This window comes from Theropithecus gelada, chromosome 8 (assembly GCF_003255815.1).
Source record: "Theropithecus gelada isolate Dixy chromosome 8, Tgel_1.0, whole genome shotgun sequence".
NCBI lineage: Eukaryota > Metazoa > Chordata > Mammalia > Primates > Cercopithecidae > Theropithecus > Theropithecus gelada.
In genome coordinates this window covers 17,956,060-17,979,750 of record NC_037676.1, presented here as the reverse complement: position 1 = coordinate 17,979,750, position 23,691 = coordinate 17,956,060, and the positions used below count along the sequence as shown (strand labels likewise).

At 44.4% G+C, this 23,691-nt stretch overlaps 2 protein-coding genes across 24 annotated transcripts in view; one reads left to right on the top strand and one right to left on the bottom strand.

Annotated features, from left to right (window-relative positions):
• The window catches only part of CSGALNACT1 (chondroitin sulfate N-acetylgalactosaminyltransferase 1), a 360,064-nt gene extending 357,841 nt beyond the window's left edge, over window positions 1-2,223 (top strand). For all 19 annotated transcript variants that reach the window (XR_003120809.1, XM_025394203.1, XM_025394219.1 and 16 more), the window contains one exon: window positions 317-2,223. Coding sequence is in view for 18 of the 19 variants with exons in the window: in XM_025394203.1 (XP_025249988.1) it covers window positions 317-606 (290 nt within the window). In the remaining variant the exon portion in view is untranslated. The remainder of the gene's footprint in view (window positions 1-316) is intronic.
• Window positions 2,224-10,800: 8,577 nt separating this feature from the next.
• The window catches only part of SH2D4A (SH2 domain containing 4A), an 84,551-nt gene continuing 71,660 nt past the window's right edge, over window positions 10,801-23,691 (bottom strand). For 3 of the 5 annotated variants that reach the window (XM_025395038.1, XM_025395042.1, XM_025395039.1), the window contains 2 exons: window positions 13,472-13,695; window positions 10,812-12,482 (listed from right to left, as the gene is read on the bottom strand). In XM_025395038.1, the coding sequence (XP_025250823.1) occupies window positions 12,390-12,482; window positions 13,472-13,695 (317 nt within the window). In that variant the 3' untranslated portion in view covers window positions 10,812-12,389. Of the gene's footprint in view, window positions 12,483-13,471; window positions 13,696-23,691 lie in introns of all 5 variants that reach the window. The other 2 variants (XM_025395040.1, XM_025395041.1) reach the window with 1 other exon arrangement.

Here is a 23,691-nt window from a genome sequence, read left to right as displayed (position 1 = left end):
TATTTTTGTACCTATTAACCACAAGGTTGGGGCTATTCATGAGCATGGCTGATACTCTCCAGTGCAGGCAAAGGCTTGGAATTTTGTTGGAGGTCCTGTCATCTCAAGAAGTCGGTGCTGTCTGCCATGAAAGCCGTCTTTGTTGGGGAATTCCCGGGGCCTCTGACCCAGGTGGACACTCTCATACCTTGGAGGGGTGGTGGTGAAGCACGCATCCCCCCAGTCATGTCTTAATGAAAAGTTTGTGCGTGTTGCAACTCAGGGAAGCAAAACAGACCAGTGCAGTGTGATTGAACAGTGTGTTCTCTCCCAACAGGTGGGTTTGATCTGGACATCAAAGGCTGGGGCGGAGAGGATGTGCACCTTTATCGCAAATATCTCCACAGCAACCTCATAGTGGTGCGGACGCCCGTGCGAGGACTCTTCCACCTCTGGCATGAGAAGCGCTGCGTGGACGAGCTGTCCCCTGAGCAGTACAAGATGTGCATGCAGTCCAAGGCCATGAACGAGGCGTCCCACGGCCAGCTGGGCATGCTGGTGTTCAGGCACGAGATAGAGGCTCACCTTCGCAAACAGAAACAGAAGACGAGTAGCAAAAAAACATGAACTCCCAGAGATGGATGGCGGGAGACATTTTCTCTTTCCTTTTGCAGTCACTGAAAGTGGCTGCAACAAAGAAAAGACTTCCATAAAGGACGACAAAAGAACTGGACCCCTGGGTCAGAGACGAGAGAGCCTCCGATTTCTCTCTGTTCCGCTTTTTACAACAGAAATCAAAATCTCCACTTTGCCTGCAAAACTAGCCCAGTAGCACCCTGCGAAGTGTCTGACAAAGGCAGAATGCTTGTGAGATTATAAGCCTAATGGTGTGGAGGTTTTGATGGTGTTTACAACAAACTGAGACCTGTTGTTTTGTGTGCTCACTGAAATATTCATGATTTAAGAGCAGTTTTGTAAAAAGTTCATTAGCATGAAAGGCAAGCATATTTCTCCCCATATGAATGAGCCGATCAGCAGGGCTCTTGTTTCTAGCAGTGCTAAAATATCAGAAGGTAGAAGAGGAGATGTGCTTATGGTGATCCTAGTGAGTACATTAAGCAAAATCAAATGGACCAAAAAAGAAACCGTAAATATCGTGTTATTTTTTTTTCCCCAAGATTAACCAAACATAATCTGCTTATCTTTTTGGTTGTCCTTTTAACTGTCTCCGTTTGTTTCTTTTATTTAAAAATGCACTTTTTTTTTCGCTTGTGAGTTAGTCTGCTTATTTAATTACCACTTTGCAAGCCTTACAAGAGAGCACAAGTTAGCCTACATTTTTATATTTTTAAAGAAGATACTTTTAGATGCAGTTTGAGAACTTTCAGTTCAAAGCATCAAACTGATCCCGTATCCGAGGACATGCCAAATGCTGCTTCAGTCTGGCACTGAGTGTCAGGCCTGGAGACATAGGGAAGGAATGGTTTGTACTGATGGAGATATACAGATACTTTATCTGAAGAGTGTTTTCGAAGAGGAGCAACTGAACACTGGAGGAAAGCAAAATGACACTTGATGCTTTACAGAAAAGGAAACTCATTCAGACTGGTGATATTGTGATGTAACTAAAAGTCAGAAACCACATTTTCCCCTCAGAAGTGGGGACCGCTTTCTTACCTGTTTAAATAAACCAAAGTATACCGTGTGAACCAAACAATCTCTTTTCAAAGCAGGGTGCTCCTCCTGGCTTCTGGCTTCCATAAGAAGAAATGGAGAAAATACATCTATATATATTTTGTGAAAGATCAGTCCATCTGCCAGAATCTAGTGGGATGGAAGTTTTTGCTACATGTTCATCCACCCCAAGCCGGGTGGAAGTAACTTAATTCGTTTTTAAATTAAGCAGTTCTACTCGATCACCAAGATGCTTCTGAAAATTGCATTTTATTACCGTTTCAAACTATTTTTTAAAAATGAATACAGTTCACATAGAGTGGTTTCTACATTCATGTGAAAATTATTAGCCAGCACCAGATGCATGAGCTAATTATCTATTTGAGTCCTTGCCTTCTGTTTGCCCACAGGAAACTCATTGTTTAAAAGCTTCAAGAACATTCAAGCTGTTGGTGTGTTAAAAATGCATTGTATTGATTTGTGCCGGTAGTTTATAAAATTTAATTAAAACACAGGCCATGAATGGAAGGTGGTATTGCACAGCTAATAAAATATGATTTGTGGATATGACTGCCTTGTGGAGTAAGAATGCCATTTTGTTTCGTTTTGGGAAACAGTGTATTGTGCATGGACCAGGGTCTCTCAGCTTTGGTACTACTGACATGTTAGACAAGGTAACTCTTTGCTGTGGGGGGCTGTCTTCTATCCTGTGGGATGTTTAACCACATCCCTAACCTATACCCACTAGAAGCCAGGAGCGTCTCCTACCCAGTTTTGACAACCAAATTGTCTCCAGTCATGCTCAAAAGTCCTTTGAGGGGAAATCACCCCTGGTTAAGAATCACTGGGCTAGAGGGAGAAGAGAACCATAATGAAAAACTTGAATTATTTATACATTAACTTGTCTGTTTTCATTAGAGGAAATTGAGAAATGATTTCCAAGGCCCCTTTCAACTCTGTGCTTAGTATCGTCATGTGTGGCTGGGCACTGTGGTTAATGCCTGTAATCCCAGCACTTTGGGAGGCCAAGGTGGGAGGATCACTTGAGCCTGGGAGTCTGAGACCAGCCTGGGCAACATAGTGAGACCCTGTCTCTAGAAAAAAATACAAAATTAGGTGTGGTGCACACCTGTAGTCCCAGATACTCCAGAGGCTGTGGTGGGAGGATCACTTGAGTCCAGGAGGTTGAGGCTGCAGTGAGCCCTGATTGCACCACTGCACTCCAGCCTGGGTAAGAGTGAGACCTGGTCTCAAAAATGTGTATTTTTTTTCATATGCTCTGATGACACTAGTGACTTGAGGACATGTGTTTGGCCTGTCTCTGCCGTGGTTCTGCTGGATTTGTGGTGAGTGACCTGCACGCTCTTGCCCATATCCTCCCAGTGTCAGAAGGGTGCATTTCTAACAAGGCTGGCGGTGGCAATCCAATGTTCTGACTGTGGCACTGGGCGGGTCTAGGTGACTCACAGGTGGCCCCATCCAGGCCGCACTCTGTGGGCTCATCAGCCATTTTTGTACTTGTTTAAATTGCATATCACAGATGTCCAAGAATTTGTTTCCTTTCCAACTTTTTAGGAGGTTCCTGTGCAGATGTGCTACATGGGTAAAATGTGTGTTGCGGGGGTCTGGTGTGCAGAGTCTTTGGTCACCCAGGTAATAAGTGCAGTACGTATTTTTCAGTGCTCGCCCTCCTCCCACAGTCCACCTTCAAGTAGGCTCCGATGTCTTTTGTTCCCTTCTTTGTGTTCATGGGTTCTTATCATTTAGCTCCCACTTAGAAGTGAAAATACGCAGTGTTTGGTTTTCTGTTCTTGTGTTAATTTGTTTAGGATAATAGTCTCTGGTTCCATCTATGTTGCTGCAAAAGACATTATTTTGTTCTTTTTTATGGCTGTGCAGTTACGAATTGGGTTTTTTAAAGTTGCAGAGAGTAGCTGATGAGGAGGTGGAACAGCATGATATTAAACTATGGTATTTCTTTTTTAAAGCTTATTCAGGTAAAACAGTTTTATCAAAGGGTAGAGGCCCTCTTTAGCAACATGCTAGAGGAGAATACCCCCATTGCCTGCCCAAGACATACAGAAAAGAAGGATGGTAGAAGGTCCCACGAAAACATTAGAATTAGGAGGCTGGAATTTAAACTTAGCAAAGGAAAGCTGTACCAGAACAGTGGTTTCAAGAACCCAGTCACATTGCACATTCTCAAGGATGCTGCTGAGGAAGCAGTGAGACTTGGGCTTGCCTGAGGCCCCTTCCAGCTCTGCATGCTCTCTCTGTTCCTATCCCTAAACTGCCCAGTGACCAGCACAGATTATCTTACTGAGCTGGGCTCTCTAATACACTGGGGGTCTCCTTCAGGCAGTGGCGTACTGGTACAACTTGGTGGGAGCCAGTTTTGAGCATTTCTTCCCAGTCCTCACTCCATGTTGACTGGGTTGTAGCGTGAAATACACCATGGTGGGAATATTTACACCATGGACTCTGGCAATTGGCAAATGCTGCCAATCAGCCATCCTCACCACCCCTGGGCCCCTAGGCCTGGCCCATTGTTAAATATATCAACACATCATTGCCTCCAAGTGACATACCTGGGCTCCCTGGGCTCTTTTTTCTGCAGTCATCTACTTCCTAGCCCCTCTTTGTATTTGTAAATGTGGTTGACTGCCCCTTTCCACATCAGCGATGAAGATCAGGCCTAGGAAAATAGCTACCCAGAATCTCATTTTACTAATGTTTTTGTTTCAGGAAAAATCCTCTCACCTAATTTTATATAATCAAGGTTCAGCTCAGTAGAGTAGTTGATATCACGGTTTTTCCAGCCAAACAACCTGGGTTCAGATTCCAGTTATTTCTCTTGCAATTTACAGGATCTTTAATTTAAAGGAGTCGCTAGATGTCTTCGTACCTCAATCTCCTCATTCAGCGTGATGGATTCAATCCCTTGTATATCATGCAATTGTTTTAAAGATTAAATGGGTTCATATGTATGAAGCACTTAGGACGCATCAGGCACACGGTAGGTGTTTAGTTATTAGCATTCAACACACAGTTCCTCACATACAGTTGTGTATCTGGCAGTGTCTTTTAAGCTTCTTGGTATCCCTAGTGCTGCTTGGATATAATCAGACGGCTCTTACAGGCAATACAGTAAAGATTATGAAGCCATCATGTACACTGTCGTTCTTTTTGTCATTCTGAAAACTTAATTTATCTGAAGGAGAAGGGTTACTAGGAGTGTGAAATTTAATGGGTAATTTCTACCTTACGTTCCACACTCAGTAATATGGAGTTGATACCCTCCTGGGCAGCTGAGAAGCTTTACAGGGTTTTGAAGTCGGGAGCATAGCTAGGAACCTTATGTTCATTACCCCAATCTTCTAAGCTAGATAATATCATTACTTTCATTTTCCAGGTGCAGAGAATGGGGATCAGAAACGTTGAAGAACTTGCCCAGAGATCCAACCAGTGAGTAGCCAGCTTCAGACTGATATGACCGTCATTGTCCCTGGCCATGACCCGTCACATGGCCAGCTCCGGATGGATTGGAAGGTCTGCGGGAACGAGCTTTGGCCTAGTGGTAAGTCCCCAGCCTGTTGTTTTTGATTCTCAGTTTTCTACCATTTCTCTGCTCTCTAGTCCCAACTGAGAAATCACCTAACAAGGAAAGAAAGCTTGCTAACACAGGGATCTAGGAACAGCTAAGGCATCTGACCAAGCCCTCCAGCCGCTCTGCAAGGACAGGCAGTGTTAGGACTCCATATGGGATCAGAGCCCTGGAATCTGGCTCTCATGCAGGATTCCGACATTACACTGAAAGAGTGATGGCCTGGCACGGGGGCTCACGCCTGTAATCCCAGCATTTTGGGAGGCCGAGGCAGGTGGATCATGAGGTAAGGAGTTCAAGACCAGCCTGGCTAAGATGGTGAAACCCCGTCTCTACTAAAAATAAAAAAGAGTTAGCAAGGCTTGGTGGTGGGCGCCTGTAATCCCAGCTACTCGGGAGACTGAGGCAGAGAACTACTTGAAACCCGGGAGGCGGAGGTTGCTGTGAGCTGAGATCGCGCCACTTCACTCTAGCCTGGGTGACAGAGTGAGACTGTCTCGGAAAAAACGAAAAGAAAGAAAGAAAAAAAATGATTTGAGTAGGAGGGGACAGCAGGTGGGAATACTTGCTTTTTTTAAGAAAAGACTTGATACTGTTCGTGAGAATTGCTGATTTGAGATAATGACCTTGGGCAGTTTCTTAGCAGGGCAGGGGTGTTTTACTCCCCACACACATAAAATGACTGGCAGCTTCGTGTGATCCATATTCTGATTAGCTTTATATTTTAATTCAAAGCTGTTTCTCCTGGCAGGGCTCAGTGCTTTGCTGTTGCTGCCAAAAACTATGGGGATGGTGCCAGTTGGTTGGGGGGTTTTGACGGTAGTTTTTTTCAACACACAGAATATGTTCTTTCCTGTCAGCAGAGGTGCCTTTCAAACTGTGCATTACTGATCCTTTGAACACGCCCTCTGGAGTAGTCACCCCCAGTGTCTCCTCAGCTGTGTGTGGCCTTGTCTGCTATTCTAGCAAGAAGGTGGACAGAACTGTAGGGGAGGAGGGGCAGGGCAGGGCCGCCTTGGGGAAGGTCACAGCCTGGGAAGGGCGGGCATTTCTCTAGGGAGAGAAGTAGGGCTGTGCTTCTTGAAGACCTTTCTCCAGCCTCCACAGTCGCCCCAGGGACTCAGTGAGGGCCAGCCATCCATGGCAGCCTCTGTCTGGGACTAACCGAACGACCTTCAGCCTGGGTGGAATGTCTGGTGAACTGGATTTATTCTTCATCAACCTGAGTCAGATACTTGAGCTTGGAATGAAGTGCAGCCATGCCAGGCCACTTCCTCCACCTCCATTGTGATTCCCAAAGCTTCTACCCCCACTGCCAACTCACCCTGTCACTCCAGGGTTTCAAAAATGACAACGGTAAACATCATCTGGCCTGCTTAGATGGTAAAGCCCATTTGAAATGGATTACATAAGTCAATGAAAAACCAGAAAAACACCCAAATTAAGTTCAAAGAAAGGCTGAAGGAAAAGCTTATTTACATCACTTGTTCTTTATCAGCCTCAAATGAAGCTACGTCAAAATCACAGCCCTGGCATGGCGGGCTGTCGGAAGCAGCAGGGAGCCCCTTGGTTGCAAAGCTTTTCTCGAGCGCTGGCACACCATTGGGAGGGCACCCCTGGAGGGCAAGGCATTTGCCATTCTGTCTGGTTATTGAGGTGCAGGCCCATGCAGGGCTCCCAGGATCTCAACTTCATTGGTGGGAAGATTTCAACAAGAAACATCCTCCCAATTGAAGAAAAGCCCAAGCTGATTTAGACTGAGAAAAACAGAATGTGGGGGAGTTTGCTTGGCATTGCCTGACCTAGCTGGGAGACAGGCAGAGTTCATCTCAAAGGGAGCTGGGTTTGTGATGTCTCCTGGTCGAAATGGGAGGCAAATACTTGGGGATTTGTAATCAGGAATCATGAGGCAGCAGAGCCAGTTGGACAATGGCTGATTTGTGGGTAAAAACTGGTTACTGCTAATTTCGGGATTGTCAAAATCAGACATTAGAAAAAGCCCCTCTGTGCCACTTCAGATCCAGACCAAGTGAGCCGATTCTCTGCAGGTCAACTGGCAAATGAATGTATTGTGTGGTTGGTCATTAAATCCCTTACTCTTCAGAAGTTTCCTCTTCCTTCTTAAAATTCATCTTAGAAATTCTAGGAAACAAGGATGGGGGATAAACAGCCCAGTGGTCACATAAACTGAGTTGACAAAGGGGAAGTTTGCAGTGCAAGGATCCTGGTTTTGTTGGACTCATAACTCACTAGGAAAAGGCAAAGGCAATTACCCAATTACTGTTTATGGAGAGCTGGCTTGCTTTTCTTTTCTTTTCTTTTCTTTTCTTTTCTTTTCTTTTCTTTTCTTTTCTTTTCTTTGTAAAGAAAGGGTCTCACTCTGTCACCCAGGCTGGAGTGCAGTAATACAATCATAGTTCACTGCAGCTTCGAACTCTTGGGCTCAAGTGATCCTCTGACTTCAGCCTCCTAAGTAGCTGGGACTACAGGCACGTGCCAATCACACCTGGCTAATTTTGGTATTTTTTTGTAGAGGTGGGGTCTCACTATGTGGGTCAGACTGGTCTCAAAATCCTGGGCTCAAGCAAACTTCCTGCCTCAGTTTCCCAAGGAGCTGGGATTTGAGGTGTAAGCCACCATGCTGGGCCCATGGAGAGCTTTCTGGATGCCAGATATTTAACATCTTTCTTTCCTAATCTTCAGAACCCAGGTGACTTGAGTAACATCTGTCTGAGAGATGAAACTGAAGCTCAGACAGGCTTAGTTATTGTTCTTCTTTAACGACTCCACACAGTTAGTTATGGTATAGCCAGGACCCCACCCCAAACCTGCTGGGCCTGCTCTCTACTATATCGAGCAGCTGATTATCAAATAAAGTGTTTTTGCCACAATTAGAATAGGGTACTTTTATCATTTAAGCTTCCTGACAATTGTCAGTCTGGGGAAGCAGTGGGAAGCCTAAAGATCCCTGCACAGGAAGAGAAGGTAGGATGGGAAGTAGCTGGAAATGTAAAATTGGTACTAAAATCCACCTGGAGGCAGTGCAGTGCAGAATTAACATTGTAGAAAATTTAATCTCTGATGGGGAAAGGACAGATGCAAGAGCTCTCCTAAAATACAACAGAAAAGAAGGGAGAGATGAAAACAAAGGGGGTGAGAATACCACATGAAAAGCAAAGAAAAATCAAACATTTATAGCTATTCCCGACGAAGAGAAAAGCTAAATTCAAACAGATTATTTAAAGATACAGTTGTAGAAAACGTATGTTCTAAAACAAAACAAAACAAACCCTGTGAATTGCAGCCTGAAAGGAAAGCATTTACCACGTTCTGGATAAATATGAAAGCAAAGAGGCCCCATGGAAACGTATCCATGCATAACACATGCATTTGTGTCTTCTCTGTCACCAAGTAGCAGGAGCCTGAAAATCCTTGTGTGTGGGCCATAAAACATGTTTGGACTCCAGTGCATTAAGAAAACAGCCTTTACAAAAGGTGGCAATTGCAAAACTTGAAGCCATAAATTTTTTTTTAATCTAAAAGATTTCGTGTCATATTAGCAAAGGATGCTTAATTCCAAAGCATTAGCTCAGATAGGCAATTTTGGGTGGAAATGTCCTGGAGGTATTTTTGGTGACCTGACTTCTCTGATCTTTTTTTTTCCTAACTTACCCTGTGTTTTCTCACTTTTTAGGGTAAGCTCTGAGCCAGAAAGCATGTTTTTTTGTTTGTCTGTTTGTTTTAGTAGAGACTGAGTTTCGCCGTGTTGGCCAGGATGGTCCCAATTTCCTGACCTTGTGATCTACCTGCCTTGGCTCCCAAAGTGCTGGGATTACAGGCATGATCCACCGTGCCTGACTGGAAAACACTTCTTGAGACTGCCTAGCTAGCACTGCTGGTGACACTGGGGGCCAAGTGACCTTCCTTGTGCATCGTACTACAGCAGGGTAGGATAGGCGGCCAGAAGCAGGGTCCTTGCAGGTGACCTGATGCGTCTGTGAGCATCTGGCAATACGGTGGCAGCCAGAAAATCTTACATGACTGTGGGAGGGAGATTCCAGAATTGTGGGAAAGAAGAATCTAGATGGGCAGGGAGTAGCATTTGGGCACAGGCCCAGTGAGTCAGGGTATGCAGACCAGAGCCCCTAGGCTTGAGAACCAGGACAATAACATGAGGCCAGCATTCCTAGACCCAGAAACCTTGTGCAGGCAGGTCAAGGAGCTGGGCTTGCGGAGGCAACAGGAGGAGACCAGGATCGATCAGAGTTTGGACATCTTCACCTTACACCGTAACTCAGGGTAAATGTAGGCAGGACTGAGACCACAGCACAGCTCGGATGACAGTTCAGGCCTCCAGAATCCCATTCAGTTGAAATCAGTTTCTGAAATCTGTAAACCATTCTCCTTCCCTAAGAATTTCAACTATCATTCATGCCATCATATCATCCAACACTGACAGTGTATTCTTCTGTCAGCAACCAATAGGATAAACTAGTCCAGAACCCACATCTACTCCCCTTTGTAGTAATGGGTTAATTCAGTTGGGCAACTTCCTGTTTTCTAAATCTTCCTTTAGTAGGATGTTGCTTTGTGTAGTTATAGCTGGATATGGGCACACTTATTTCTTACAAGATAACTCTAGGCACAGGAGGGTACTGGATTTCTTTTTCCCCCAAACACAGAGTCTTGCTCTGTAGCCCATGCTGGAGTACAATGGCCTAATCTCTGCTCACTGCAACTTTTGCCTCCCAGATTCAAGCAATTCTCCTGCCTCAGCCTCCTGAGTAGCTGAGATCACAGGTGCACGCTACCGTCCCCGGCTAATTTTTGTATTTTGAGTAGAGACGGGGTTTCAGCATGTTGGCCAGGCTGGTCTTGAACTGCTGACCTCATGATCCACCCACTTTGGCCTCCCAAAGTGCTGGGATTGTAGGCGTGAGTCACCGCACCCGTCCTGTACTAGAATCTTACATCTTCCTAATTATTAGTGACAAGGGGGTACTTTCCATTCATTCCAGTGAGAAGCACTGGAACCTTAAAATTTCAGAATTGCCTAAAAATAATAAAGATCACCCAGTTAAATCATATTTTGTTGTTCAGAAGCAAAAACTGACGCTCAGAGATAAAACATCGTGTCCAAGGTTACACAGAAAATGGTGGGAAGAGATGAGAAGTTTCTCAATAATGCCATGATTGTTGAATAACAGGAACAAAAAAGAGATGGATCCTTACAATAGTTTCACAATATAAACCACATGGAACATTTCAAGAAAGAGTTAAACAATGATCTATGTTTCAAAGCTAGCTCTACCTGGCATAGTATCTCACATCTGTAATCCTAGCACTTTGGGAGGTTGAGGCAGGAGGATCACGTGTGGCCAGGAGTTCGAGGCTGAAGTGAGCTGTGATCGCACTACTGCACTCCAGCCAGGGTGTCAGAGCAAGACCCTGTCTCTAAAAATAAACATCATCCTCTTTCTCATTAGAACACACATGCCAACCATCCCCTTCTCTGTCAGTGCTGGATGCAACCAACAAGCTCATAACCACACTGTTGTATCATTCTGCTTTTATTAAAAGGCAATGTAAAAGAGTGTTGACCTACAGAGTTAGGCCAGAGGTCCTAGCCAATTTCCATCCTCCCAGAAAAATGATCTCCAGTGGCTCAGAGCCACCTCAGTCCCTGTCCAGAGTCCATTCCCGGACTGGGAGTGGACCAAGGTGGGTGGGGCATGCAGCAGGGCGTAAGATTCCTGATAGGACAAATACGTGTCCCAGGGCTAAACAGAACTGGCTGGAATGTTTTTCTTACCTCCCATTTCTACTTCATTATGAAAATGGTGGACTGGGCAGCAATTAACGGGTCAATCCTGTGTGTCAGGTTATGTAATTACATAGATGACTGTATTAGCTTTCTGGTGCTATAGTAACAAATCAGCATGAACTAAACAGCTTAAAACAACAGAAATTTATTCTCCCGGTTCTGGAGTCTGGAATTCCAAAGTCAGGGCCATGCTTCCTTCTGAGGCTTGGGGGGAACCTGTCCCATGCGTCTCTCCTGGCTTCTGTTGGTGGCCAGCGATCTTGGTGTCCCTTCCCTTCTGGCTGCATCACTCCAACTTGCCTCTTGTCCCCTGGTCATCTTCCCACTGCATTTGTCTCTATTATCAAACCTCTCTCTTCTCCTGAGGATGTAAGTCATTGGATTTAGGGCCTACCCTAATCCAGTGTGACCTCATCTTAACTGGGCTATATTTGCAAAGACCCTATTTCCAAACCAGATCACATTCACGGGGATGGGGGGTTAAGACTTCACTATCTATTTTGGGGGAACACAATTCAACCACAAGTAGCATCCAAACAGCCTGCTTATTCTGTTCTGGTCTATGCACTACTGATAAAAAAAAAATATATATATATATATATATATATATATATGTGCAGATGCTTTGCTTTGTCCTTTTGGTGCACTCTAGAGCCAGGAGAGGCCGTGGCCCCATTCTCCAGAAGAAGAAAACAAACTCAGTGACGTGTGCTCACTTTCCTGCAGGTCCATCTGTATTTTTATGCATGTTAAGCCGCTCATCCTATGTTTTAAAACTTCTCATTCCATTTACATTCGTGACTTCTGTTTTTCTATGTCTCTCGTATCCTGGTTCCAACATGTACAGTAAGTGAGGTGTGTTTTAAGCATCATCTCAGCCAGGAAAGGCTTTTTTTTTTTGGCCAGCATTCCAAAGCCAGCATGAAACTTGACAGGCCCCTGAAACCTCCACAGAGGGAGTACAGGGGTCACATGATACTTCACAAAGATACTGGTTTTCTAAAAGGTTTCCATTTCTTCGTTTGCTTTATGTACATCATTAAGGTCATACCCTTCATGACAGATGCTTGCTGAAATTGAGACTCTTCTCCCTTTACTTTTGAATATGAGCAGAGGTCATTTTCTCTTGACATTGAATTCCAGTATTTGTGCAGAAGAGAGGTGTCAATGAGGATTCCATGGACGCTTTCAGTTGATCAGTACTGGCTCTGCTGCAGGGTGCTTTTGGCTTCACACATCAATGTTGCGGTGGCGTTTGTCCAGGGCAAAGCCCAGCTGGAGGCTGTAGGATGACCCTGATGGAGGCTGTCACTCAAACAGCTCCAGGTAGTCAGGCAGCTGGTCCTGCTGACCGCAGGGATAGAGGAGGAGCTCCTTTCCCAGGGAAGTGATGGGTTCCTCCTGTCAATCAGAAGGCACAGGGTCAAACAGTGTCAGTAGCAACCACATGCTCTTCCTACTTCCTCAGAGGACATCGCTAGCTGCCTACCCAGGATTTACATGAAGCTTTCGTGGTTTATGATCATCTTAAGAGGCATTTTTCTTATCCACATGTGGCCAGGTACTCTCTTTCCCTCCAGGGCTTGAGTTCTAACTTAAGACTGTTCTCATAGGTCAGGGGTCCCCAGCCTCAGGGCCATGGAGCAGTACCAGTCTGTGGCCTGTTAGGAGCGGGGCTGTATAGCAGGAGGTGAGCAGTGGAGTAAAGCTTCATCTGTATTTATATCCGCTCCCTGTTGTTCACATTACTGCCTGAGCTCTGCCTCCTGTCAGATCAGTGGCAGCATTAGATTCTCATCGGATGCAAATCTTATTGTGAACTGTGCATGTGAGGGATCTAGGTTGTGTGCTCCTTATGAAAATCTAATGCCTGATGATCTGTCACCGTCTCCCATCACCTCCAGATGGGACCGTCTAGTTGCAGGAAAACAAGTTCGGGGCTCCCACTGATTCTACACTTCGTTGAACTGTATTATTATTTCATTACATATAACAATGTAATAATAGAAATAAAATGCACAATAAATGTAATGTGCTTACATCATCCTGAAACCATCCCCCAACCCCTAGTCCATGGAGAAACTGTCATCCAGGAAGGCTGGAGACTGCTGTCATATGTGATCCATGTGGCTACAGCTTTTATTTTTTCTTTTCTTTAGCATTTCCTGTATTCTCTGCCTCAGTGGGGTTCCCTGAGTATTGAAGGAAGAACTAGGTTCTAAGATAAATGAAACGCAATTAACAATCCTGATTATCAGGAACAATTACCAAAGACAACCCCTCCGCCCCACGTACTTGTCTCAGTCCTTTTCCTTGTCATTGTCATTCATTGTTAGAGCTGCTACAGGACAGTAACTCAGAAGGCAAATTAAGTTTATGCATTGCTTCACCTTGTGATATTCCACCAAATCCGCCAGTGTGGCGTGCTGCAGCTGGTCCACGCCCAGGAAGCTGTAGGAGTCTGCAGAGGCATCGATGAGGAAATGTTTACAGCTGTCCTCTGACAGGTGGGACAGGGCATAGCCTTTGATCCTTTCACTGACGCGGATGAGAAAACTGCCGGGCACGCCTGTGCTCAGAAGAAGTTCATTTGCTTTCTTGAGTGTGAGAATTCCTGTGGCAAAGCAAAAAAAGGCAGGTATTTCAGCCAAATCATTTCCTAAACTCTCCTCTGTTAAATCCAGTTGCATGGATAGTCAGTGACAAATAAGACACAGTAAGAGCAATTTTAAGTCTGTTTTGGGCTTCTTAGGAATATGGAATATTCTGTGGGTATTTGCTAATTAGACATGAATAGGTTACAGAGGCAAACTGTATAAAAACCATGTATGGAGGTATACATGAGAGCTTAAATGTCAACCTTAAGAGGAACATTATTTCCACTTTATACACCCATTTCACACAGGTGTTAGTTTATGAGGGTCTAGTGGGATGCATTGATGTTCATCCTGGGAATGTTTGATCTGGGAGGGGATTTTAAGATATTCTCCCTAGGCCACTTCAGTTTACCAACAAGGACTCAATGGCCTGGGGCATGATTTGACTTGGTCTAGGACAGTGGTTCTCAACCAGGACAGTGTCTGAGAGAGACCCTGATTGTCATGGATGGAGGATGCCACTAGCATCTAGTGGGTAGAGGCTAGGGATGTTGCTAAATAGCCTATGAGACAAAGAATGATCCAGCCCCAAATAGCAGTAGTGCTGAAGTTGAGAGTCCCTGGTGTGGGAGGCGCAGCCATTTAGTGACCGAGCCAAGTCAGACTCAGTTCTGTAAAGTACCTTAGACTGTAGCTACTGCTAAATGACACTACACTGGCATTTAAAGGAATAAAACTATATGTGTGTCTTCATATACATATATGAAGTTATATATAGACATCATGAATTCACACTCTTACTCCAGACCAGCCTTTTCCCCAGTTAGTCCAAACTCATGAGGTGTGACTCATGTTCCAAATTTTTTATTCCCATCATAATTCGTCGATGAATAGATAATGCTGTAAAACTCATAGAAAGTGCAGAAATGCATCTCGGAAAGATGGGGAAGTCAATGAATTATTCAGTGAGCTGTGATCTGGGAGGAACAGCGTTCTACGCGTGCCCTTTTTCATTTCGGCAGATAAAACTCTTGCCTTGTTGGCTCCCTGTTGATACTCAGTACCTTATTATTAGGAAAACAAAACAGTAACAGAACCACCTTAGGAAAAGGCAATGGGCTCCCACAGCCCTTTTGTCTTGTTAGTACAGTTAATTGGGAAGTGAACTCCCTCCAGAGTAAAAGAAAACCGTTTCTGTTCTCTCTTCTATAAACAGACCTTGAATGACAGGAGGATTTTAAAAATTGTCTGTTTTCTCCTAGCCAAGATCATCCAACCAGCCCTTCTCCTGCCTCCTCTTCTCCTGTTTCCTATTTGGGAGGACATAGACCCCAGATGTCCCACTGCAGAGTCCCCGTGTAGGAAGGTCAACCCAGTGTGAGCTCCAGGTAAGAGCTGGGAGTGGATGAAAAGGCCAGTCTCCCCGACTTGCAGATAGTCAATGTCCTTGAAACAGACCAGGGCCTTGCTCCTAGGGGCTGTGGCTCTATTATACCCATTCCCAGCAGATGACTGATGCACATGCCTTGTACCCCTTACGTCCAGTGGCTTTTTCACCCCTTCCCCACTGAGACAGACCCACTGGACACTGCAGGCACCACAGACACTGAGGGAGCCTCTTGGTTCAGATGCTCCATTATCCACATGAGGTACTCAAATCATGGCTATCTAAGTTCCATCAGATACGGGCTGCCGCTTCTGTGTGTCTATTTCCCCTTCCTAAGCATATCTGGTCCCAGTGATAAATTACAAGTGACAACCATACATTGAAACAAGGCACCAGGTACCAGCCCACGTGGGGACTGCACATGGCAAATCTCTGAAGACACTGTATGAGGCTGTCTCCGAAACCCAGGGATGCTTTTCAACGACCCTGAAAAGTCCCCTTCAGAAACAAGCAGCCACGATTGGAGGAGAAGCAGCATTCCGGAAAAAGATTAGTCCCTCCTCCTAGACTGATGGCTCACTATGAAATTCCAGGTTGTTTCAACAGATGGGCCAGATGTTATAATTTATGACATCTGGAAATGATCCAGATGAATCTGAATTCCTAAAATAAAAGCTATTCTGGAAAATTATCACCAAACCTGGGCTAACTAAGGTCAAATGCCTTTTAAGATGAGGTCGTAGTTACTGTAACTAAAACTTTCCAAAAGCCTGTTAGCCTTACGCACAGATCTTGGTGCCATCTAATCTCCTGGGACACCAGAACCCAATCAAACGTGTTGGTGGCAAAGCACAGGTCATAGCAGAGACTCCTTGTACACCATGGGATTGGGCAGGTTCCAAAGGGAAGTGCCCTGGAGACTAGGCTTTGAATGATCCAAGAGGTCGTTTGTCTTTGCTTCTTTTGCTTTGTAAGAGGATTACTATTCCTTAATAGCAAACCGGCTTGGTGCAGCTACATACACAGGTCAATGTACAATTTGTCATGAATCCATCAGGGGCAGTGTGTGCATTTGGGGTGTCCTGGTTGTGATTACTGGCAAGTAGTTAGGTTTATCTGCTGGGATAGGGAATTCTTGAGCACAAAACCAAAATCCTAGGTTAGATACTAATCACTGAGGACTCAACGTTTTCTTTTTTTTAAACAATCACTCAAGTTGCAGTGCAGTGGTGCAATCTCGGCTCACTGCAATCTCTGACTCCTGGGTTCAAGTGATTCTCATGCCTTAGCCTCTTGCGTAGCTGGCATTACAGGAGCCCACTACCATGCCCAGCTAATTTTTTGTATTTTTAGTAGACACAGGGTTTCACCATGTTGGCCAGGCTGGTCTCAAACTCCTGGCCTCAAGTGATCTGCCCACCTCGGCCTCCCAAAGTGCTGGGATGATAGGTGTGAGCCACCGCACCCGGCCTCAGTCAACCTTCTCATAGTACTTATCCCCTGAGCTGCCCTTTGCACAACTCTAAGAATTCTGAAGCAAGGGTCTTCCCCCCAGCCCTAAAGGCCATGACATTGGTGCTGCTTCCCTCTGACCTGATCTCTCTCCACACAGCTTAAAAGAACCAAACCTGGGGTCCTAGGAGGATTTCTGTGCTAGTGAAAACGGATAAATAATTTTTTTTTAAGACAGGGTCTTACCCCATTGCCCAAGCTGGAGGCTGGAGTGCAGTGATGCGATCATGGCTCACTGCAGCCTCGACCTCCTGGGTAGCTGGGACTGCAGGCATGTGCCACCATGCCCAGCAAATTTTTGTAGAGATGGGGTTTTGCCATGGTGCCCAGGTTGGAATATTTTAGTCCATCAGTTTAGTGAACCAGATTTTCACCCAGGCAACAGTCTGTTGATTTTACAGTTGAATCCAGGCCGCGACTGGCAGACCTCTGGCAGCCCAGAAGAAAGCAGATTGCGTGTGGTCTGATGGGCAGTGTCTGGCCCTCAGGAGCCTGGGGCAAAGCAGGAACTGAAACTCCTGAGAGCCTACACAAGAGCACCAGCACAGGGGTTCGTCACAGCTGGAGAAGGTCCCACTCCGCTCTCTGTGTGATAATGCAAATTGTGCCACATGTGCTACTGAGCACTGAAATAGGGCTTATTTCTGATTCATTTTGATGTCAAAAGCCACCTGTGTTTAGGGGCTACCCTAACTGGATAGTGTAGCTCTAAACCTCTCTAGAATGAACATTTTGCCCAGGTAAAGGCCCCAGGGAACTACTTTTTGCATAGGAGAGGGTAAACAGACCCAAGAACCTGAAAGTAACTCAAACTCCAGTAGGCTCCAGTTGGAAATCCAAGTGGTAATGACTGCCCCACAAGGCGGTTCAGTGGTATCTTTCTCCACAGCTTCCTCCTGGAAAACTCCTACTCACTCGGCAAGATTCAACTCAAGAGCATGACGCGTCCTGATCCTAGCCTGGGCAGTCAGTCTCAGTTTCTCCTGCTGCGCACCTGCTGCCACCTCCATCTGAGCACTCAAGTGGTCAATGCAAGGTCTCACCTGTACTGACCTCCATCTGTGTACTCAGCTAGTTTTCGCTTCTATCCAAGAATTCACAGAACTTTCTGCCATGACTGTCCTGCCCTCCCCGACTTCCTGGTGACCTCCTCGAGGCCAACTACTCCATCTTATTTATTTTTACACACTCAGCACCTGCCACTTAGAAGATGGCCAGAAAAGGGTTTAATGAATGCTTGTGTCTTATAATCAAGTCAGAAACTCCCTTCTCTGGGACACTTCGGTGCAGCCACTTCCTCTTGTCTAAGAATTGTGATCACAGGGACAAGAGATGCATTTCGTCTTTCTCTGAAGTGCCACCAGGTCTAAATATTATTTGGGTACATTTGTACAACTCCTGTGTCTGGAAAATGTGTGTCTAAAAATCAAAGATAAAGTTTGTATTACCTCCTTTCATCCTCACAGCAACCCTACATAGACATATTGTTATTATCCTCAAATAATGGATGAGAAAACTTGCATACCCTGCTTAAGGTCATTCGGGTAGGTCGGGAGAAGCACTGGGATTAGACCCAGGCTGGCTGACCTCAGGGCCGATGCTGTCACCCATTCTCTCAGCCAAAACACCTGCTTTGCACTGGCGTACCACACTGTTCAGCGTGCTTCCACTGCATTTTAGAGTTGTTATCTCTAAAAAGCAGAGCTGATGTTATCATCATCTCTATTTTATAGATGAGGCAAGTACCCAAGCTTGCAGGATTAGCAAATGACACTTCAGGGTTTTTGTCTCCTATTGTAAGGTTTTGCTTTTTAACCCACCAGGCTCATGGAATTTTCGTGGAACGAACTGAAAATAAAATGGGTCTTTATTTCACAAAGCAGTGTTCATTTCTCACCTTGGTAACTTAAAGATGATGCATTTTTCACTGGTTACATATGTGTAGTATGCCTTGATGTGGGGACAGTGACTCTTCCAAAATCTAAGCTTAGCATTCATGCTGCTGAGGACTGAAAAGCTCCTTAGTAAGCCAAGGATCAGAACTATTAGCATTATTCATCCTCACTTCATTATCTTAAATGGCTAACACTTATTAACTAGGGCTTATTATGTGCCACACAGTTCTTCATGCTTTACAAATATTAACAACAAATTACATCCACATACTGAGGCAGGAACAACCCCTAATGATCTGCATTATACATATCAGGGACAGAAGGACACAGTCATGTGACTGCCTAAAGCCACACAGCTAATTAACGGGGGAACTCAGATTTTGAAGCCAGGCACTGTGGCCCCAGGGACATGCTCTTAACCGCTACTTACTTACTTTCCCTTGGCATAAAGAAGTGAGGCGGCATCACCTGGCTGTGTCAGAAGAAACTGTCAAGAAAGCATGTGATCGTACAGAAATAAAAATTAAGGCATTTGATGGTCATGGCCAGGTGCCCTGTCTCACACCTGTAATCTCAGCTCTTTGGGAGGCTGAGGTGGGAGGATCACTTGAGACCAGGAGTTTGAGACTAGCCTGGGCAACATGGCAAGACCCCATCTCTACAAAGAAAAAAACAAAAAATATTAGCTGGGTGTGGTGGCACACACCCACATTCCCAGCTGCTCAGGAGCCTGAGGTGGGAGAATCACCTGAGCCCAGATAGTCAAGGCTGCAGTGAGTTGTGATCACACCACGGCACTCCAACCTGAGTGACAAAGCAAGACCCTGTCTTTTTTTTTTTTTTTTTTTTTTTTTTTAAAAAAAAAAAAAAGCATGTGATGACAAAAGTTTGAAGACAAACACATGGCTTTTAAAATACTAAATTAAACAGTAGAATCCCTTTTCTATTCAAAATTCCAGGTGAAACCCCCAAAACAGAAGCTTTCTTCTTAGGTTCTCACACACCCACTGTACCTGTCCCTTGCCTGTGAGGCCCCTTTAGGCAACCTCAGGACTCCAAGAGCACGACAGGGAACTACAAGGGTCCAGTCCTGGGCGTGTGTAGTGGGAAGCTTGGGGCTCCCAGGCACAGCCACTGCCATCCTGTGATAGTGTCAGGATGAGGACTCCAGTGCATCATTGGCAAAAACCCAAGTAAGAGCTTGGGGCCAATGGGCTATTCTCCACATTATTGGCAAACATAGTGACATTTTTGCAGGAAGCCTGCTGCACTGAGTAACTGAGTAATTTATGAGAAAAGTCAGGTTCTTCCAGGAAAAAGCCAGCATTGCATAGAATGTTCTGCAGAAAAGCTAACTCTTCCGAAATCCAAATTTATGTGTGTAGTTTTCGCCTCTTTGTTTCATCTTCTCCAGTTGCTTTACAATCTGAACAAATACTAAGCAATTTTATAGGGGGACCTTGGAGAATAATTTGGATAAAACGTGCTTTGCTTTAATGACATTAATGTAGGTGAAGCCTTCATGCCAAAAGGAGCCCTGCCCGGGAATGGACTTCCGGCTGTCCTTCTCCGCCACACACAAGCAGTGATGTACTGCTGCTGGCCACAGCCTATCCACTCCATAAAATGTGTGAATCATCCATGTAAATGAGGCAGGATATATATGTCATCTGAGGTTTAAGAACAAAGAGGCTTTGAGAAATCACATAAATAACTACTTTGTGCTCGGTGAAGACAGAAGCTTGAAAATCCCTTTGTGACAGGTGGGCAGAATATTGATGGCCCCACAATTAAGAAATCTCCATTCTTCAGCAAAATAGTCAAAGGACAGATGATCACTGAGAAGCTCCTTAATAAGTCAAGGATCAGAACTACTGACTCATAGGTCTGCTAAGATCTTAGACTGAAAGAAATTTTGGGAAGCCTCCATGAGCCCTTCTTAATGCAACCTATTGACTGACATACGCTCTGTCTGGGGTGGTATCTGTCCCCGTTTTGAAGGAGCTGTGCGTGACAAACTGTCAGGAGTAGAAGGGAAGTGGAGAGGAGTGGGACACAGGATTCTACCTTAACAACCATCTGTAGGGAACAACAATTCCAGAGAATACCTCCAGGAGGTTCAGAGTAACCCTCTAAAGAGTCAGTGGAATGTATCAAAAAATGGAAGAAATCAAAATAGCTGGAGTGTGGCCAGGCGTGGTGGCTCAGGCCTGTAATCCCAGCACTTTGGGAGGCTGAGGCGGGTGGATCACTTGAAGTCAAGTTCGAAACCAGCCTGGACAACATGCTCTCTACAAAACTTAGCCAGGCATGGTGGCACATGCCTTGTAATTCCAACTACTCCTGAGGCAGAGGCAGGAGAATCGTCTGAACCTGGGAGGTGGAGGCTACAGTGAGCTGACATGTCACTGCACTCCAGCCTGGGTAGCAGAGAAAGAGTCTGTCTCAAAAAAAAAAGAAGCTGAAATGTGAACTATATTGCTATTCCACCAAAGTAAAAAGGATGTGCTTGCTAAGTAGCTTAAAATATATATAAAGTACTGGTGGGACCAAATCACCAGGAGGGCAGGTTCAGTTGTATGCCATGACAGCAAAAGACAGCTACAAGAAACAAATCAAGATGGAGATTTTCATCAAAAATCTAATTACATCTACATTTGAATAAGAGTGTTCATTAAATTTCAGAGCAATAATGATCAACTATTGATACATAAAGCAAATGTGTGCAATTTTGTTTAAAAATTGTTTATAATTGGAAAATTTCTAAATCATAAACTTGTTTATACACAGATTTCTATCTTTTTACCCATCTTCCCACTCCCAGTCCCTGCCAGTTTCTCGGCTCCAATATATTGCTTTATTTTTAGCAGAAATAGGAAAATATTGATAGAATGAAGAAATGAACCTGTGGTGTTCCGGACAGAACTTCAGATCTCAATTTTGTTTATTCTCTGGCCCTGTCTTGGGGAACTTTAAAAGCATATTAGTGGGTAAAATGAATTATGTATCTACATACATTGGAGACTCATAATCTGAAGCCAGAATAACTGGGATGACTCTTCAGTCAGCAGGATGTTAAGTTTGGCCAGAAGGACTTTCCAACATTATTTACTTAGTTTACAGATATTACAGACTATAAGGTCTTTCTTAAAGAATGTTGGGGCCGGGCGCGGTGGCTCAAGCCTGTAATCCCAGCACTTTGGGAGGCCGAGACGGGAGGATCACGACGTCAGGAGATCGAGACCATCCTGGCTAACACGGTGAAACCCCGTCTCTACTAAAAATACAAAAAACTAGCCGGGCGAGGTGGCGGGCGCCTGTAGTCCCAGCTACTCGGGAGGCTGAGGCAGGAGAATGGCGTGAACCTGGGAGGCGGAGCTTGCAGTGAGCTGAGATCCGGCCACTGTACTCCAGCCTGGGTGACAGAGCGAGACTTCGTCTCAAAAAAAAAAAAAAAAAAAAAAAAAAAAGAATGTTGGAATCTGGCTATCAGATGCAAGAACCAAATGAATAAAACAGGCATTGCATTTGAAGGTCAAGACCGTCCCGACCTGAAAAAATGGTCGTTCAAGGACAACGGGATAAGAAGAGATAAAGGATGACAAAATTAGGCAGATTTAAGCAATAACAATATTTAGAAGATCATAAATCCAGAAAATGGGAGCTATTACTTTAGAAACACTAACACTAACCCCCGTCTCTTTGCGCCATCCCTCCCAAACCCAAGCTCAACCTTAACCTGCAATGTCCTGCCAAACTTGCCCAAAAACATTCATTCTCTGTTGGTGAGGGTGTTGACCCTCTGTCCTTCCAAATTACTGTTTGCTTCTGAGGTGGCCTCCTAGCTTTTAAAGACAGGCCCCAAATAAACACTTGTAGAAATAGCATAGGGCAGTTTTTGCAGTAATTACAATCTATTTTATTGAAGTGCTGCTTACTTACACTGTTACTCAAAATGATAGGAAAAGAAAGGTAGGGGAACAGGAACGATGAACTTAAACTGCACAATTCTGATAAATCAAAATAACAAACACCAGGTATTAGGTACTATTCCAAGCACTTTACATAATATTAGCTGATTTACTTTATAAAAACAACCCTATGACATAGATTAATATTATCTTCCTCATTTTACAGAGAAGAAAACCCAACTCAAACCTAGGTAATCTAGTCATTACATTTCAAAATCCCTCCCCCTTAATTTTTTCCCCCTTTTGGGAGCCAGACACTAAAGACTAGGACATTCAAAAATAATTGCATATATGGAGAAAATCATAACATGACTATTCATGGCCATGGAAAGGTACAGGCTCAAAAAGGAGCTGTGAAGACCTTAAGTTTGTACCTCAGGCTGATCCTTGACATAGAGAAAGCCTATAACAATAGAAACAAAAAAAAAGAAACAAAAAAAATATTAAGCCTTGGGGAAGAGGAAGAATCAGATTCCCAGAGTTACCACATTATTACATTCAAATACCCAGTTTTCAGCAAAAAATCACAATGCATGAAAATCCAAAGAAAAATATGGCCCAAAGGAAAACAAATCAGAAACTGTCGCGCAATGAAAAAGGCCCGATGACAGATCTACTCAAAGACTATGTATGCACAAAATGTAAATATAAAGAGAAAACCTTAAAAAAAAAAAAAGGAAAAAATCCTAGAGCTGAAAGTATAACTAAAATGAAAAATTCGCTAGAGGAATTCACAGGCAGATTTAAGTGGGCAGAAGAAAGAATCACTGAACTTGAAGACAGGACAATGGACATTATCGAGTTTAAGGAACAGAAAGAATAAAATGAAGAAAAGTGAACACAGCCTAAGGCACCTATGGAACGGCATCAAATGACCCAATATATGTTTTGTGGAACTATCAAAAGAAGGGGGCAGAGAGAATATTTGAAGAAATAATGAAAACTTCCCAAATTTGATGAAAGACATTAATATAAATATCCAAGAAATTCAATGAAATCCAAGTGAGATGAACTTAAAAGAGACCCACACTGACACACGGTACAATCAAACTGTCAAAAGACAAAGATTGGCCAGGTGTGGTGGCATGTGCCTATAGTCCCAGCTACTTGACAGGACTGAGGCAGGAGGACTGCTTGAACCTGGAAGGTCGAGGCTGTAGTGAGCCGAGATCACACCCTATACTATAGCCAGGGTTACAGAGTAAGACTCTGTCTCAAAAAAAAAAAAAAAAAAAAAAAAAAAAGAAT